At 29.8% G+C, this 20,192-nt stretch overlaps 1 protein-coding gene across 3 annotated transcripts; it reads left to right on the forward strand.

Moving 5' to 3' along the window:
* Nucleotides 1–753: 753 nt before the first annotated feature.
* Nucleotides 754–12,671, forward strand: LOC8283351 (casein kinase II subunit alpha-2). 3 transcript variants are annotated; one of them, XM_002525212.4, is made up of 10 exons: nucleotides 757–1,311; nucleotides 1,432–1,561; nucleotides 8,282–8,476; nucleotides 9,969–10,126; nucleotides 10,545–10,635; nucleotides 11,060–11,125; nucleotides 11,529–11,611; nucleotides 11,699–11,762; nucleotides 11,870–11,938; nucleotides 12,347–12,671. In XM_002525212.4, the coding sequence occupies exons 1-10, from the start codon at nucleotides 845–847 to the stop codon at nucleotides 12,401–12,403; spliced, it is 1,380 nt and encodes a 459-aa protein (XP_002525258.2). In that variant the 5' UTR covers nucleotides 757–844; the 3' UTR covers nucleotides 12,404–12,671. The 3 variants fall into 3 exon arrangements, 2 of the variants coding, with proteins under 2 accessions (XP_048232791.1, XP_002525258.2); XM_048376834.1 differs by lacking the exon at nucleotides 11,060–11,125 and having other exon boundaries at nucleotides 754–1,311; XR_007216665.1 differs by lacking the exons at nucleotides 11,870–11,938; nucleotides 12,347–12,671 and having other exon boundaries at nucleotides 755–1,311; nucleotides 11,060–11,151; nucleotides 11,699–11,752.
* Nucleotides 12,672–20,192: the final 7,521 nt, after the last annotated feature.

Genomic DNA, 20,192 nt, shown 5'->3' on the forward strand with positions numbered 1-20,192 from the left:
ATATAATAAAATAACACATTAATTGTGTTAATTATTAATTTTTAGTTGCAATTCATATAATAACTAATAACATTGAAAAAGTGGAGAATTATTGGATATCTATTAGGAAAGGGTCCTAAAATAGTGAATTTTATCATATATTATCAACTATATTATATACTAAATCTTATTACATGTATTTAATTTATTATTAGTTATGTTTAATACATACACATTGCTTTTAAATAGAAAAAGTATAGTTCAAATTTTTCCACATGAAAAATGTTTAGAATCGACCTAATAATAATAGTACTTATAATACTTTTAGTATTAATTTATTTGAATATAATTTACATATTAATTAAGAAGTTCCTTCTAACTGAATTTTTATTTAAATCTTAGCATAATAATTTTATCAGTATAATTAATTTATGAAATCTTAAAAAAATAAATTTATTATTTATTTTACATTTTAATTCAACAACACTTGTAACCAAAATAATAAAACTGTCCGGCGATTTACTACTTTTGACCAGCAAAAATAGGTTGGATCCTTTTAAGGGCGTTTGCAATCTTTCTTGGAGTCTTGAACAAACAACTAACTAACGCAGGTTTTTGTCATTTCACGGGTTTAACAGCTATTAGAATGAATTTCTTTTCGTTTTATATTCTCTAATACGACGTCGCATGAGGACTAAAAATTTCAAAACGACATTGTTTATTCACTTAAAATTAGAAATTAAATAAATAAAAAAGCGAATATAGAAAAGAAAAAATGGAAAAACAAAAAAGAAAAGAAGGAAAGCGATTCCAGTTCCGGCTTAACTTTAAAAACAAAAAAATAACCCTAAAACTTAAGAATTTGATGGCCATAAGGCCCCTTCTACTAGAGCAATTCAGAATCTTGAATCATCATCATCACCACCGTTACCATATTAACAAAAACAGCAACAATAATAAACCTCCAATCTCTCTTTTCTTTTCTTCGAAAGCCAAAAACTTCTATCTCCCCTCTCCTTCTCCTCTCTTCTCTCCTCAATCTCCGATCACTTCAGTTCTTCGGTTAGCTTCTACTTCCTCTCACCGGAAACAACATTTACCGCCGCCGCCTCCGCCTCCGCCTCCGCCACCGCCACTACAGCCCATAGCTGAGGCAATCCGCCTCCACCGCTTGAAAAATTCGGTTGCTCTGTCATCTGAAACGCTGGCGCAAAAGATCGGGAAATCTATTCGCCGCCCTGGCGCTCCTTCCAAAGCTAGGGTTTACGCCGATGTTAATGTTATTCGGCCTAAAGATTATTGGGACTATGAGTCCCTCACCGTTCAATGGGGGTAATTTCGTAATCTTTCCTTGTCTAATTATCGAATTGGGTTTGTAGATGTTATTTAGAATTTTTGTTTAATTCTTTTGGTTACTTAGTTTTAAAAGCTGTTCTGATGGTGTGTTTACAGGGAACAGGATGATTATGAGGTGGTGAGGAAGGTTGGGAGGGGGAAGTATAGCGAGGTTTTTGAGGGAGTTCACTGTGCGGATAATGAGAAATGTGTCATTAAGATTCTTAAACCGGTCAAGAAGAAGAAGGTGAGTTTTGTTTATTGCCAGGATATTGTTTTCATCACTATACTGCTGATGCTATTCTTATATATTTATTTATATATCATCATATATACAGACAGGCCATGAAAACTAATTTTGAAGAACATATTGTAACTTGCATACAGTGTATTGCGAAGTCTTATATGTTAATAGGAGGTATTCTGTGCTTGACTACTTGATATGAAATAAATGAAATCACATGGACTCTGTGATACTGTGTGGCCTATTGTGGAGTCTCAATGAAAGGGGATCATGATTTCACATGAAAGAAAAACTTGATTTTAAGCAATTATTGCCAACTTTTATTGGAAGTTAATGCTGTTATACTTTATTTATCTTTATACATGGGTTGACAAGCTGTAGTTTACAATGAACGAAGGTCATACTGGCTTGCTTTTGGGTTTTGACCATTATTAGTAAACGACTTTGGGAGTCACCAATTGTGCCTGTAATTTACAAATTAAGAAAAAGGAAAATAATCACAATTTATGTTTATCTATAATTCAATGCTAGTTCAGTCTATATAAGTACTAGTCGTTTTACAATTTTATCCTAACATTTATCCTCCTTAATATAGGACAAGCTAGAATGTTCCACCTATTGCTAGGCCTTTATTGCATCTAATGACATTACTCATGTATGATAAATATTTCTGCTGGCTTTCTTTAATAATAAATATGCAATGTTGGCATTTACTTGATTTTTTCCATGTATAGCATCATGGTGAGCTATTTATATAAATTAGGAATATTATTTAAAATATTTGTTTGAAGTGACAAAAATATGCATTATTAAGTTCTTTGTTTTGTTTCTGTTTTACCCATTGATGTTGTTATACACACTCTTTTATTCACACTATTGTTGATTAGTGCGATTGTTTCTTAAGAATTACATAAATGAAGTTAGTAAAAATGCTTATAAATTTAGTAAATTATGTCTCTATTTTGTGTTTTTCCCCTAAAAATTCCTTATCATTACATAAAAAGACATTCTTAAGTTAGAACCATTGCTTTTGGAATATTATAATTGAGTTGTCTTGCATTCATCTAGAAGTATTATTAATTGTTACAATATGTCCAAAGTTTGAAAATGTTGTTTCTTGTTTGGTGCTACGTATGTTTGCATGTAAGAATTCAAAATATTGCTGTTTTTCTTGTTATGTGACCGTCAAAATTCTTTTTAAATTGAAAAAACAAGTTTTTCATCACTGCAATACGGCTTGAAATGATGCATGCTAGTGAGTTTTGGGCAATCAAGGGATAACACGTACCAAATGAGTGTTTGGAGGTGAGGATGATAAGATAGATGTGCGGGTATATGATAATGGATAGAGCATTTAATGAATGTATTAGGGAAAAGGTAGGAGCAGCTTCTATTAAGGGGAAGTTGAGTTTGGGCATATGAATTGTAAACTATTGATGCACTATTCAGAAAGGTTGATATGTTAAGGTTGATGTATTAAAGCAAGGAAGGGGTAAACCTAAACTAACATAGAGAAAATTGGTCCAAGTTGATCTAATAGCCATACATCTTTTAGTTGATATAAACCAAAATTCTTTATTGTGGAGAAAAGGATCTATACAGCCAAACCCAATTAACCTGAGATTAAGCCTTAGTTGAATTGAGATCGAGGGGTGTGTCAATCATTTCAATGGCCACTCAAATTAACATCTTACTGATAATCATTAGTTTGACTTAGTTTTGTGAATCAAATAATATGTAACATCAAGTGCAAACCTCCTAATTCCATAATCCTTTATGCAACACAGTGTTAAAAGTATTAATATAAGATAGTGCTTTAAAATCTTTTCTGCTATTCTAAGAGAGTAATTTATAAAGCTTCAAGAACTATTTTCAAGATTTTGTAGCAAGTTTTAGAAGATTCATTTCTATGTTTCTTGTGTTGTTTTTTGTTATTTTGTCCATGTTATGTAGGACCAGCAACACACGAAGACAAGCCCAAGCACACAACTATGAGAAATGCACAAAAACCTTTTTTTTTTCCTTTTATCATTGAAATCAATAGCATAACCTATTAAAATCGTTGGCTTAAATGGGTTTATATAGAACCCAAAAATAATCCTAACACTACTAGGATTGAAAACTCTAATCTAGGAAAACTATAAACCATTATTCATTAGGAAACTACTAACCAAATACTGAATGAAATAATAATAATGAAATAATTATTTTAAATATTCGTAATGAGAGTGGAATTCCCAAATGATACTAAATCAGCCTAAATTTTCTAAATATTCAAGAAAAACATGAATTTCGTAGCAAACAATTAATAAACTTGTAACTCTCTAGCTGCATCATTCTCCCTTGCCGGAGAAAAATCAACCTCAAGTTTTTAATGCTGTCGAAAATGAATAATTGGATTTGGAAAATATGTAGTCTTATTTTCTTCAACAGCAGCATTAAATGGAAATTTTAGACTTCATTTTTATCTTATGTCACCAAGCTTATTAATACATAAGAAACCAATAATAGGTTGCAAGGTTGACTCGCTCTTAAATTCATCATAAATAAAAAAGCTAATTGGATTTAGAATCTCCTTTATCTTTTTCATGTTCTTTTTGTTTTTTTTCCAAAGTAGGTTTTTCACATTTTTCTAGCTCAAACTTATCATATCGTACTTCAACTTTGACTCTTTAACTTGTTTTTCTTTCTCTACGTGACAAGTTTCTTGTCTTGTGTTGTTTTAGATGTCTCTCCCCTTAAATAAATGGCTTTAATCCCCTCTACTATCACCATCATCTCTTCCAAGGTTTTCTCTACGTACTCATCACTTTGGTAATAGGCTTAGTTTTGAAACATATTATCTCTTATAAGATGATGGAGTATTTGAGCAAACATCATTTTTTCTATAGTTTGAATCACTTTGTTCCTGAATATAAGAAGCTTGTTAATAGCGCATTCTTCATCATGTAAGTTGTTTTTCTCTATCTCGTCAAGTATGTTTGATCATCAAATATTCATCAGATAAAAGGGGATCTTAGAGGATCACCATATGTATCTCTAAGATAATAGCTAAAGGGAAAGCACAAAGCGTAATTGTTTTAGATCATTGAAAGCGTAATGTTACATAATCAAATAACTAGCTTACATCAGTTTATAAAGGATCTAAAAAAGGATCTAAAAATGATCCTAACATTATTAGGATTGAAAATTCTAGTCTAATAAAATTTTAAAGCAATACTAACTAAGAAAGTACTAACCCAATGCTTAATAAGATAATAATAATAACATAATAACTTTTAAATACCCCTGTGTCGCACTTTAAATTTACACATGGATTAAGAAATTTAGGTTTCTTAGGTTGATGCTATTAATTTCTATCACTTCCTTTTGGAAATACCCTTGTTAGACCTTTGTGAATCACACATTACTACACACTTTATTAATGCAGGTTGCAATAACTTGTGAAGGATATTTTTGATAATTAGCTATAAACTATCAATCAAAAAAGAAAAATAAACTATAGTTTGGGACGAACGGGGAAGAAAAAAATTAAAATGGGATACTATATCCTAAACTTCCTGAATAAATAAGTAAAAGAAAAATACGAATATAATAAAAAACTAATTTAATGAAAGTAATTTATAAACTTGTAATTTTCTAACTACATCACTATGTTTCCGAGTAAGGCACCCTATTAGTGCTTGAAAAATGTGAGACTTAGTATGCCCATAAGAGGAATTTAAGACTCACTTTAACTTGGTTTTTCTGGCTTTAGCAGTCACTTCGAATTGGCTAAGAGGTGAGTTAGGGAGAATAAGTGCAGTGGTGGAGCCACTTATAGGAGAAGGGGGCATTTTGCCTCGTTAATTTTGGAAGATTGCACTATTAGCACTAAAAATAGTTTCAATGTTAATTCTGCCCTTTTACGAAATATGCATTGACCTCCGAAATGTGTAATTGTATTACAAAACAATATTAAAGCTTAACTCAAGATGCTATAATTGGCCCATTATCATTTTTAAAGTACCTTTGTTGATTTTATCATTTTTTATATAAAAAAGTAAAACTTAATTTAAAACACCACAATTAGATGCATTTTTTGTACTTCGCGCGATACTATAATTATAAACTTCAATTTAAAGTTTTCTTTCTATTTTGTTTTTAAACTCCTCACATATTTTTGTTAACTATGATCTTGGGATCCATATATCCAGTGGCTTATGGAGCATTACAATTCTTTCGGCCCTGGATTATAAATTTTGAGAAAGTATGATGGATAAAACTGAAATATGAATAGTATTAGTAAAAAATATTTATAGGATGTTGCTCTTTCGGCCTATGAGAAGTATTAGTAAAATGTTTTTTATTAAATAAAAAGTTTGGGCTCCCCTGTGTCTGCCAGTCCAAATACCATGATTGATTAAATTTTTTAAATCATGGCTAAACAAAGTTGTTACTGTTAACTTTTAGTTCTTAGAAGTGTATTTTACATTAATTATAGGCAAAACCCATTATTAAGCTCTTGAATATTTTTGTTTTATTTTATTGAGCCTTTAAAATTTTAATTTGCTTTATTGAGCCCTTGCACTTTAGTTTTACTAAGGACTTGTACATATTTTTTGAAACTTTTTTTTGTTCTGTTGAGCCACTGTAGTTTTATTTTTCCTTTAATTAAGAACCATTAAGTCCTCAATATAAGCAAAAATAAAAGTATAACTGCTCAATGAAATAAAAATAAAATTAAAGGACTTAATAAAATAAAACTGAAAGTTCATGGACTTAAAAATACATTTTGCCTTAATTATTACAATGTTTGCCATGCATAATTACTTTCGTTTGGAAAAGGATCTATATGGTATAGTTATGCTAAACAATTAAAAGAAATGGAAGTTTGCGTTTTTTTTTTTTTATAAAGAAAATTTACGTTTTTTAAAATACCTTTTATATTTTGAGAAACTAAGTTTTGTCTTTTTGTTTTTTGTTTTTTCCAACGTTTGGACTGTAATAATTAATTTAGTAGCAGTGAGAGTGATGTTTGTTTAATTCTTTTATTAATTTATTAGCAATCAAAGGAAAGTTTTACGATGCATTTAGTTTTCAATTGAAATTATTTACAGATATGTGCATTTCTAGTAATAAAAAAATTTCATATCTTAATATTTGTAAAGTTGCATATGTTAGAATTTTAGAAATTTAATTTTTCAAATTATGCATAGTGCAAATTTAGAAAGTAGTAGAAGAATACTTTTAGAAAATTCATCTATCTCTTAGTGGCTTTAAAAAATAAAGTCACCATAAGTCTCCCATGAATAATGATACTTTGCGCCCCTTAGTTTAGCATTATGGCTTCGACACTGGGCAAGTGGTATATCACCTTTTTATTTCCCTTTTCAGTTAGTTATTACTTGCAAATAATATAATTTATGCAACTTCTATTATTCTTAGGCAACTTTAGTTGGAAACGATTTTTTATGAATTTTTTTTTTTTTTTTTTGAAACTCTTTAGTAGTTAACTTGAACTTTCCTTGTGTATTAAAAGAAAATCATTAGTATGTATTTGTAATGGTAGGAATGAAAAAATGAATCATTTATCACACTCCAATCATGATAGGTTCTAAGAATTGATTAGGTTTTACGTTTTACTTTTATTTGTTCAAGAGGGAGAAAGTTCTAGAAGCAAACATAAGATTAAATTGATATTTAGAAAATAAACCATATAAAGCATTCTGGTATGCTTGGCATTTGAAATATTTATGGTATTATCTTTACTTTCTATGTATTCCCAAACTTTATTACAAACAAATGCTACGAGTTAAAAAGAATAACAATTGTATTAATATAGGAATCTCTTCACCAATCAAAATTTTAGAGGATCTGTATATTGTTAATAATGAAATGACGATATTTATTAGAACTCCTTAAGAAAAAACAAGGCATTATAGATTTAGAATCAATAGTATTTATAGCATGTTAAATTTTAGCTGCAAGGATATTTTGGTAGCAGGGAATTTTTTGTTCTTGGTTATCCAAGAAAGTTATGATATATGGTTATTTTTTTTAATATAGATATCTTAAACTTAAGGTAATAAGCAGGGTTGCTGGGTGGGTTTATGAGTAATACACCATTACCTGCAATTGCCCCATCTCTCATTGGGGCTACTGTTATTCTTTTGTTAGGGTAAGACAGGGGCCAACATCAATTATCAGACTCACCATCACTATATTCCTGTCAGCTGATGCATGAGTTCTGTTTTTTCTTCCTTTTTTTTTTTTGTTCAGACAAAGGTACTTTTAATAATGAATCTTTAGCCTTATTAATATAGGCCACAATCAAACTGGTTTGGAGGGGTTCAAAAAATGGATTCTGCATATTGGATTCTTTAGGATGCTTAGTATATTGACTGTTTGATTCCCTTACTTCGTCGTCTTTGTGTTTTCCACATTGGGGAGTGATGTTATGTAATTTTGTTATATAATTTTCAAGTTCTTTAGTTGTTTCTGTAATTTTCCTTTTTTTTTGATAGAAATTTGTAGATTTGTGCTAGCATTGTCTATCCGTTGACCTTTGACATTTTTGTTAGTGATGAACTATATCGTGCTTTGCTTTTAAATAAATAGATATTCTTTGTGCTTGTGACTAGAAAATAAATCATTAATTCCCTTTTTTAATTGTTTTTATCTTGTGTGGCTTGGGTCGTATGATATCTTCTGGGAACTAACTTTCTTAATTTTTAATTGCAGATTAAGAGGGAGATTAAAATACTGCAGAATCTCTGTGGAGGGCCAAATATTGTGAAGTTGCTTGATATTGTTAGAGATCAGCAATCAAAGACTCCAAGCCTGATTTTTGAATATGTGAATAATACTGATTTTAAAGTGCTTTATCCAACACTCTCAGACTATGATATTCGATATTATATCTACGAACTTCTGAAGGCAAGACCACCTTTTCTCTTGTTCCTTAAATTGGTATATTATTGGTGCTTGTATCTCATTTTTAAGTGTGATTAATGAACACTAGGAATTAAAGTGTTGAGCTTCATGAAAATCTATTTTTATTGTTTTGCGAATAACTAAGATTCCTATTGGCTTATGCTTTACCCTGTTTTTCTGGTTTTCTTTTTCGATAACACTTTACTATTATAATTATCATTAGCAGAGTTTTCTATGATGGATAAATTCTTGTTTTCAGCATCTCTTTTTATCCCTTACACTCTACATTCTATCTGGGGTCTTGCAAGCCTTTAGAGGTTGGATACCATGAGCCGTTATTTGGGAAGAAGTCGATTACATGGAAGTTTTGAAATCCTTAAAAAGCTCCTATTTTCAACCTGCCTAAATCTGTGGATTGAGGAGGTTTAGATTCTACCATCAATAGTTTTGATCATTTGTAAAGTCTAACCTTTATTAACAACTCCTCACTACCAATCAAAACACAACTTAGCATCCTACATTCACCATCCTAAACCTTCTTACATATATAAAAAGAAAAAGAAAAATCTTACCTGTTTTGCCCGAGTTTTTTTTCTTTTTGCCAAACAAAGTATTAATGTACTGAAATTTGGTTTCCAATACCTTTCAAGGGAAGCACAAATATTTAGAGATTGACTCCCTCTCTCTATCTCTCTCACTCTATCTCTATATGTGCCAGTATCTATAAACATGCTGACATACACAAACATTTCTGTTATATAATCTTTTTATAATGCAAGGTGAGTGTAAATTGTCCCTCCATATTACTGTTCTTTTTCTTTATTCTATTTGGTATTAATTTTTTTTGGGTTTACATTTTTAATCGGAGAAACTTGTTTGCTATGACTATTTGGGATTCTGTGAATGTAAGCCATCATTATTGCAATTTTTTTTTATCTTACATTTGCACTCTTTAGCTCTAGGAGGTTTCCAGGGAGGGATTAAAAGGTCAAAGTTGTGACTTCCTTTTAAGGAAATTGTCCTTGCACCGTGTCATTCAATTTTGCCATTCTTTGGGAGGGTTTACGCATTCTTTGGATTGCTGGGGGCATCCCCTTCCCCCCTTTATCAGATGTCTTTATAAGCTTGATGCTTATCACGCAGTTCCTTAAAGTGGCATATAAGTTTCTCCTCATCAAAATTTATTTATGCATTAGAAGCTGCTCATTAATCATTGTAGAAGGGGCTTTTAGTGCAGCTTCTGCAAGAGCATTTAAAAGCTTTTATGTGTTGTGTTAGCCTGTTATGGCACAGTCATGAGGCCATGTAATGGTGCTACTTACAGTCTGGTTTCCTGTAACCTAAGTGACATTGATGCATCTCTCTCTCTCTATTTCAAGTTAAATGATCATTATCATCTTTAAATGTTCTGAAAAATGGTTGTACCCTTGTCTTGAATAATTATCTTTACATTGTTAGTACAGTTTTTAGTTATTACTATGAATCCTGTTTGTAGGCATTGGATTACTGCCACTCACAAGGTATAATGCATCGAGATGTGAAGCCCCATAACGTCATGATTGATCATGAGCAGAGGAAACTTCGGCTTATAGACTGGGGATTAGCAGAGTTTTATCATCCTGGAAAAGAATACAATGTTCGGGTTGCTTCAAGGTTTTTCTCCTTTTACATCTTTTATTACTCAAGTTCTCATGTACTTTGTTGCTCCTATCAGTTTCATCACCACCATTTCTTTTGTTCATTCTGTTCCCGTTTGAAATTTGTATCATGACATGCTACCAGTTGATATTTATGTTACTAAAGATCTTATAATCATGTTTGGAGGACTCTTCTTTTTATTATTATTGTCTTTTCTTTTTTTGTTTATGATTTTAAGACTTCAGTTTACATCATTAATTCATGAGTGCCCCTAATTTCGAACATCAGTACAAGAATTATGGACAGATATCGTATTCTCTATGGATTATACTTGCATGATTCTAGGATACTTATCTTTACTACCAGCATGGAAGAAGCTTGTACTTTGAATATCTTTATCCATTTTCTTAATTTTTTCTTTTTGCAATTCCAGATACTTTAAAGGCCCTGAACTTCTTGTCGATTTGCAAGACTATGATTATTCGTTAGACTTATGGAGCCTTGGTTGTATGTTTGCTGGAATGGTGAGATTTTCCTTCTCTCGCTCTTCGCCTCCTGCCATCTCTTTCTCGTCTTCTATCACATTTAAGCACTGCTGTTTGTGTCATTTGAGTTTTCTTGGTGAAATATTTGTTTAAATATCATATTCTCCTTGTACTTCTTTTATGGTGCATATGAAAGTGAACCTTGACACATCCTACCTTGGACCAAATGATACAGTTCTCCACTCTACGTTGGAATTTTTAGGTCCTTACCATGATGGCATTAATAGATTATGCCTTAAAATTGGTATTTTTATGCCCTGGTGATGCCATAGACAAGTGGATCTTGATTTGGTTCCATAGTCGTCCATGGGAGGTAGATGGAATAGAGGGTAGAAATTTCGCATGATGCTGTTGAGGTGGTGATGCTCTCAGTTATGCTTACTATTATGCCTGTGCTATGCAGATATTTCGCAAGGAGCCATTCTTCTATGGGCATGATAATTATGACCAACTGGTCAAAATAGCCAAGGTAAGTGACTGGTCAAAATAGCCAAGGTAAGTGGGATGCTTGTACAAGAGTGTGGGTAACAATTAATCACCTGGAATTTACTGCGTGTTATTTTTCTTTTTGAGCTGTTTCTTGGTTGTATGTTCATAGAGAAGTCCTGTTAGCATGCTTTTTGTGTTGAGCTAATGGATTAATTGACAATATTTTAAGAAAAGCTTTACTCTTTACCCCGTATCATAAATGTAGTAAGCTATGATTGGGATTCCCAGATATGTAAATTTTCATTTGTTTGTTATTTTAGAGTGTCCTAGACTTGCTGCATTCATTTGTATTTGATTCAGAGACAAGTAGTGCAGCTATCCTGCTTCGCGGTGCCTGTGTGGATAAAAATTGGGACTTTGATTTGGCTTTATTTTTACAACAGGTACTTGGAACAGATGAATTGAATGCTTATTTGAACAAGTACCGCATAGAGTTAGATCCACATCTTGCTGCCCTAGTTGGCAGGTAGGTTATACGATTTCATACATCCAAGAATTGTTAGCATCTTCAAACATCCAGTTCCCAGTTGACAATATTTTCTTCTTGACACAGGCATAACCGGAAACCTTGGGCAAAGTTTATTAATATGGACAATCAACATTTGGCAGTTCCTGAGGTAGGAAGTCATTGGTGTGTGTGTGTGTGTGTATGTATATAGCTTAAATTGCTGTTATATATAAAGCTTAAATTGGTGTTAATGCTTGAAATATTTCCTTCTTGTAGGCTGTTAACTTCCTTGACAAGTTGCTCCGGTATGATCATCAAGAAAGACCAACTGCAAAGGAAGCTATGGTAGATTTCTGGTCTCATACATTTATAACTCTCAACTTTTGATCAACATTCTAAAAGTTGGGATGTGTGGCTATCAAATTTTGTTTTTTTTTATTTTAGTCATTGCTTGAATTTAGATGTAAGACGTGCCTTGATGTCTGTTTATTTGCTGGATACGAAACATCAAGATAAGGGCCTGTTTGGCCCAGTGGAGCCAACTACAGGACCAAGCATGTCTAAAGTAATGAAATCTGCAAGATGAACTGCACCTGCATATGAATTTGGCCTTTATTTATCTTTGAATTCATTTCTTTTTGGATTGTTGAAATGTTTTTCCCAAGTCTAGCAGATGCTGCCCATAATTTCTGTTGTCTGTTTCTTCAACTCAGTCAACCGCTCTGAAAGTAAATGATCTTTGATGTCATGCAGGCCCATCCTTATTTCTATCCAATTAGAAATGCAGAAAGCAGCAGGGTTCGAACATAGTTTCAAATTTCGGAATGCTGTCAAGATACAGCATCTTACTGTGCTTGTTCGGGCCTTCCTTTGTGTAATCTGACAGACCCTCATAATTATGGTGGTGAGCTTGCATTCCAGGATACACTTTCTTGTTTCTATTGTTGCAAAGAGAAATTGATTCTTTTTTTTTTTCTTCTAAAAATTGCTCATTTGAAGTTTCCTCTAACTTGGAGAGTTCTAGTATTGCTGTTGTGATTTTACCATGTTCTTTAATTGAGAAAGAAATATTACTGCAGTTCCTATGTTTTCTTTCCTTTTTAGGTGAAGGTCTTCAGGGATAAAGATAAACTAAATTAATGTTGCTAAAATTAATTATGTCTGTGATTTTGTATTTTAACAAACTAATGTGCTGTGCCCTTTGTTGTTTGGTCTCAAGACCATTAATCAAAATACAATTTGATTATTTATTCTCTCAAGGTAAAAGTATTACCGTTGGAAGTTTTATTTTCATAACTAAATACAAGCACTTCATAAAAGGCCTGGCGAAAGCCTGTGATCTATAAGATGCATATTGTTAAGCTAACAGTTATGAAAGAGCTAATTATAGTGTTTCTAACTGGGAGTCATTTTATTTATTAAAAACAAAAGCAAAAACAAAGAGAAAAACAGCGGTTCGAAACCCTTTTAAGGCTGTTTGAAATACAGTTGATGATATATATCCAAAAGAGATTATGAGAGGGAGAGGATTTCATTGATGTCAGTGTGCTGGTATGGTGTATTATGATCTGATTGACGGTGGCACTGGCAGTGGCAGCAGTTATTAGGTCCGAACAACAAGGTTTGTTTTGACAGCTATTCTTGATCCGGCAATCTTGCATAAGATTCTTTTGTTACCTTGCTTCTGGGATGCCCTTCTATCTAATCATTTTCCAGTTTAACTGCTCATCTCCCGCTCGTTTCCTGTTTCTTTTCCTTAGTTATTTATTTATAAATACTTATAATATTCCAAACTGCCTTCTTTATCAAAAAGAATTTGTGTTATTTCAGAGAAGTGATTTCTCTCTATTCACATGGTGATGAATTTAAGAATTTGTGTTAAAAAATTCTCTAAAAAGTAATAATTTTATGAGTATTAATTATTATAAAAAATAAAGTATATTAATATACTACTCTCACCATTTAATTACTTTTATTATTTTTTTCACCTTATCATTATAAAAGTTATTCTATAATTTTTCATCTACTCTTTCTAATATAAACTTAATCCAACTCTTGGAAGATATTTTTGTAATTTTGCTCTCAATCTTTTAACTACTTTAAATATTTTCTCTTTCATTAAAATTATTTTAACGTCTAATTCATTTAAATATTCTATTCGTATGAATGATAAATATTCTAGACTATTTTATTACTATGATAATAACTAATTTTATATATTCTACTTCTATTTCTAAACATTATTAAAGTACCTATAGGTAGAGAAAACTAACTTATGACTAATAAATTACATAAATGTATGTCAATGTCTAATTCATATAAATATTTTATTAGTATAAAATGACTTTCACTCAAAGGACGAGCACCAGACGGTCTTATTACTATAACCAATTCATATTAAACTAATTTTTATTTATATATTTTACTTACAACTCCAAACATAATTGAAGTACAAACACATGAGAAAATAAAGAAATTATTTTTAGTATTATAAGAATTTATAATTCTTAAATAATAAAATTCTTTATTTTATAAAAAAAATTATTATTATCTATTCAAATTAAAACTTTTGTACTTTTTTATATATAAAGAAAGTTTAGTTTCATAGTTTTATATAAAAATTTATCTAAATAATTTATTTATAATAATACTACAAATATACAAATTAATTTTAATTTCTATAAATATTTTATTTATATAAAATAATTTCTGCCCAAAAAATACTCGCTAGACTTAGTTTATATGTAAAAGAAAGATCGGCTAATAATAACAATGAACGTAATAAATTTATTGTTAATATTTTAACTCTGTATTTACCATTAGAATTAAATAATAATAATTTTTTATACATACAGTACGTCAGCAAAACCATGCCATGTTAATATATATAAAGTAGACACAAGTCAAAGCCTAATAATGGAGAAAGAGAATACATACGAATTCCAATTAGCTTGACCTGATTGCCATTTTAAAATATTTTTATCTAGGTTTATTCACAGCTTAAATGAATATTTTATATTTTATTATTAAATGATTGATATATATTTTATTATTTAAAAATTAATAAATTTATATTAATTATTTATCAATTTAATATATAAATAGGTATATACTAAAATCAGAAAAAAATTTCCTACATCTTATAAAATAACAAACCATAGAAAATTAAACAAAAAGCAAATGGCAGAGGTCACGGATAAGAAATTGAGACCATGTCTTCAAATATTATCTTAAAGAAAGAAAAAGAAAAAGAAAAGAAAGAAAAAATCTGCGAGGTCAAAGAAGAGAATGCAAGAAACTCCAAATTCCAAGTAACGGAAGAATTGGGGAGAGCAATTTGAGGCAATTCTCTTACGTAAATGTATTAATTACCAGCCATACACATGCCTGAAACAAAAGAACGATTCCCTTAATAACATTTTGGACTGTTTTGGGGCACACAGGCCGAAGGTATCCTTAAATTCTGCAGCTTATGAAAACACAACAGCCTGACCGAACCACTCCCATTATATTATATACATATCAGAAGTTTGCACACGTTATACTGCCTAAACTTAGCCCCATTCTGTTTTCAACATTTAATGCTTTCAGTTTCTCCTTTCCCTTCTATTTTCTTGCTATAATTTTAGATTTCCTTCCATCTTGTGCATTGCTCCCTTATCCATCTCCTTCCCCATGCCATTTTGTTATTTTAGGGTTTTGTTTCCAACTTATGTTATATTGATGGATTCATGGAGCTATGACGACTCCTTTCAATTTGCTGAATCCCTAGTCTTTATTTTCCTCTCATATATGACTATTTTTACCTTCTTAATTGTATTATATCAACTGTTTAATTTATAAATTTAAACGAATGAAATTTTTTACTGTATATTTTGGTTTTGAAGTAAAAAACTTACTCATATTTCAACATGCAAAAGAAGTTAGTATATTTTGAGTAGTCATTTAATATACATGGGTGTATGATATTACGTTAAAATTTCTCTATAGTGATACTCTATGTAGGAATAACCTCTACATAGTATAAAAAATTATGATCCTAATTTAAACTGGTTATAGATAGAAATGAATTTTCTATTGTAATAGGTTATAAATCTTTTATAGTAATATTTGTGTAAATAATTTTAAAAAATATATGTTATGCTATTTTTATCTTATTGTAGTATTATTTTGTCTTATCAATCTTATTTGTATAACATTACAATATATTAATGTATTTTATCTCTGTTTATATTAAATCCAGAGAAAAATTTTAGTAATCAAATCTTCATTAAATTATAATCTCCTCATAGTCCTATATTTTATTTGATTTCAAGTGTATTACTATAGAGAGGTTTCACTGTATATAAACATATAAAATTGATATTATTTTAATTTTAATTATTTATTAACATAATTAAAATATTAAAATTAACTAATTATATATAGTATTTAGTTATTGATTAATTAAATATATTATTATATTTATTAAATTTATTTATTTATTTCTAAAATTTAATGAGCGGTACTTAATAATTATAAAATTTATTAATAAAATTTTAATTTTTATAAATAATTAAAAATTATATATAAATTTATTTATTGCTAATTGATTATCTATAAATAAAAAAATTTATAATAATATAAAAAATAATAAATTATTTAAAATAATATCAACCGACTGTCTATAATTAAAAGAAAAAAAGATTTTGCAATGGTAAAATATAACAATAGTATTTTAGTAAATTTTATTTTTCTATTATGTAATTTTATATTTAAAACTATATTCTTATAACGTGTTACTAATTAATTTAATACAAAATAATTAACATTCCAACTATTTTAGAAAATATTAAGAAATTAAAAATCGATTTGAATGATATTAATATTTCTTTATATTAATTTATGAGTATATATTATAGAACATAAATCTATATTTGTATTGAGATTAATATTCAAACGAGTTCCAGTAAGAGTTTTGGTGTAGGGACAGGGGCGGGTGGCTTAATTCCGTCCCGCTCTGCCACTAAAAGCAAGGCGGGTCACGGGTTCCTCTGCAGACGGAGTAAAATCTCCGGCCTCTTTATATTATTATAATACCAATAGTAATAAAATAAAGACTTAACACTGAAAAATTAATTCAATTGATAAAAGCGAATGAAAGAAATAGAAAATTTAAAATTTAAAATTTAAATTCCTACTTCTACGTTAAAATAAATTACTAATTATTTTTTTATAATGGGTGTCAAGAGATAACAATAATAGTCCATAACTTATTGAATATTCATGAAAACATAAGAAATTTAAATAAATAAAACAAAGGGTTACATTAGTTTTTCCATTTGAATACAATAAGCCTCTTTCTTTTTTAAATGGGATAGATTTTATTTCTTTTTGTACCAAATGGTAAATTCCTCCTTTTAGGTGATCTCAGAAATGGAGTGCTGCAAATTAACTCATGTACAACATTCGCAGATTAAATTTTAGTATCAACTAAACTAAACTGTGAATCTATAATTGGCTTTTAAGTGAATGGGAAGCAGTTGATGGACCCAGCAACAGCAACAGAAACTTATTTAAGCTATCATTTTAAACTGATTTGTGAGAACATTGAATTGGTTTATTATTAAATTATTCAGGAACACAGTTGGGGAGATAGGCATTTTCAATATCATCTCAGCCAATAATTGTGCTAAAAGAAAAGAGAGGATCCTAACATTTAGTAGGGAAATGGATATAGTTATTCTTCTTATGTCCTTTCAAGACGAATTCTTTCCAAATTGGAGCAATCATTTTATAATGTGAAGCATAGCATATATGAACACGAAAATCCTCATTGTTAATAGCTGCTTATGTCATTAATTCTCTAATAATTAGCTTGATTCCTTGACCAAATCATCTATTAGTACAGAATATTTTTAGTTTCAAATGCTCCCAATGATTTTCACTTCATTTATGTGAAGCCTCCCATGTATTTATTGTATATACATATAATTATTTCAGCTAAAACTTTTAAAATGTATCTAAACTTTATAAATATTTTAATAATTTACCAAAGCCTTTTAAAAAATGAAAATTTTATTAGACTTCTTTTTAGTATTAGTTTTGAAATTATTACTTATAACTAAATTTATAAATAGATGATTAATTTAATAGTATAATTAATAGAGCACTTATTTGAAAAAAAAAAAAAAAAAAAGAAACCCTTTGGAAGACTTTAGATAATTAAGAGAGAGTGATGGTTGACTCTTACAAGACAAAGATCCATATCTCCACCATGTCCTGGAAAGTGAAAGAACAAGTCTCTACCCAAATTTAGTTGAGGGCCAAGTGTCCTTATCTTTCCTAGTTGATGGGGCAGTCATAGGAATGAAAACAGCTGGGGTACTCCTCCTTTAATTAAATTCTATTTTAATTTTATGTTTCTTTGTCTTCATTTCAAATTAGATTTGAGGATATAATGCTCCTATTTCTTTCCAATTAAGATTAAAGTTTCACTGTTATTACCATATCCCTTCCAAACTTTATAACAAATATTCATGTATTACTTGAACATGAATTCCATTTACTATTTTTATTTTCTTAGAATATTTTAATATATTATAATCAATTTACAATCTAGTTATTTTTCAATTATTTATCTAAAAATGATTAAAAAAACTAAAACTGTAAATTTAAAAACTTGAAAATTATATTAACACAATAAAAATAAAAATATTATAAATTTAATAATAAATAAAAAAACATAAATATTTCTAATTTTTTGAATTCTAATTTTAATTTAATGTGAATGATACATTTTAAATTTGAATCCGTCTCAAATCTAATAAAATTAAAATACCACTTATACCATTCTATGAGGTTTGATGGGTTGGATGATTGTGTATACCTGCTTGGCTGCCCTTCCTAAGTATTTGTGCCATGGGAAGAAAAAAATAAAATAAAAAGATAAAACCCCACTTTCCCTTGATCTTACCCTCTCTGTGTTCTCATCTTTTAACTTTATATAGCAATTATTAGGTTATCTCAAACAAAAGTGTGAACAGGAAAATACAATGCACCAACCCACAACCATCAAACTTTGAAGGTTCTGTCTGACTGCTCATTGGGTTTACTATGAATCTATAAATTCGAATTTAAATAATTAAGTTCTGAAGAATTTTATTGAAATACCAGTGCTATTTACCTTTTAATTCCAAATTTCTATCGCTTTTAATTAATTAAATTCAAAATCGGAAGATTATTCTCCATCCAGCGGATGCTACTGAGAAATCGGGAGGACTTCTACCTCCGGACTGCTAATCCTGGTAGATAAAAGAATAAATGATTAAAAAAAATAAAAAGAGGTAATTCGTACTCGTTTGGAGGTTTAGCATGATAACAAAATAGCAAAAGTCCTTGTTTGTTAGGGGGCACTTGAAGACACTAATCCGGAATAGTAGAATATCCCCGGGAGCAGCTAAGTCGATCTTAGTCTAATCAAAAGGGGTCAGAAATCAATCCCCTTCCCCATGTGAGCCCAACTAATTGTAGTACCTAAAATTGGTTCCGAAGAGCCCTTAAACTAGAGGGTGAGTAGGGCAGGGCTATAAAGGGGAAAGAATAGAATTGGAGACAAGATTAGGACATAAGAATCCCAACCTCATCTTGCTTATGAGACATTTGGCATATAATCCGATACTTGGGACCGGTATTAAAGGGACCATCCACCTCACTCTTCACTATTTATTTCATTTAGCATCTCTTTATTTCCTTCAATTCTTATATTTATAATTATTATGTCTTAGTCCTTTTCAAATGATAGAAAACCACAACTCTAAAGGTGACGTCTAAATATCACTTAAAGTAAAACTATCTATCGTGTCTACCACAACCAAACAAATCTTATTTATAACAAAAAATAAATACAAAAGTTGTTGATTTTTGTTAATCTTTTAAAACAAAAACAAATACCTAATACTATTTAAATTTCATTTCATGTCTTCTCCAAAAATTTGACATTTATAGATTATCATTATCATTATTGTAAAACAGTAAGCCATAATAATATAAATCAAACAAAACAATGACTTGATTGATTTTTCTTTTTCTTGGGTCTATAGAAATAGTTCTATTATTATAATTATCAACTTAATAAATAATTATTAAAAATAGAAAATAATATGAAGTGATTTTATTTTATCTATATTATAAAAACTAGTTGTTTTTGTAATTATAAAAATGAAGAAAAAGAGAAACAATTCAGATTGCAGCCAAAAAAAGGATGTTTGTATTATCATAATCACTGTATAGCTTCTGTCTAATTATGAAAATGAAATGGGAAGTTCAAATTTCGTGTTTTATTTTATTAAAATTTCCGTGTGTGTTCTATCTTTTTCTTGGATTTTATTCCTTGTAGATCCAATAGACATGTGGGTCCAATTAGAATTGAGCCAAACACACAGGGCAAAATTCTAATGCCATGTTGTGTATTTTCACATAGACAAATCTTTTCAGAGTTAAAATGCATGTAGTAATCACAACCCCACTCACTCAGTTCCCTCCTCCTCCTCGCCAACCCCACCACACCATTATCCATCAATGATGATGCATCATACATACATATATATGTATGTGTAGC

Source organism: Ricinus communis, chromosome 7 (genome assembly GCF_019578655.1).
Source record: "Ricinus communis isolate WT05 ecotype wild-type chromosome 7, ASM1957865v1, whole genome shotgun sequence".
NCBI lineage: Eukaryota > Viridiplantae > Streptophyta > Magnoliopsida > Malpighiales > Euphorbiaceae > Ricinus > Ricinus communis.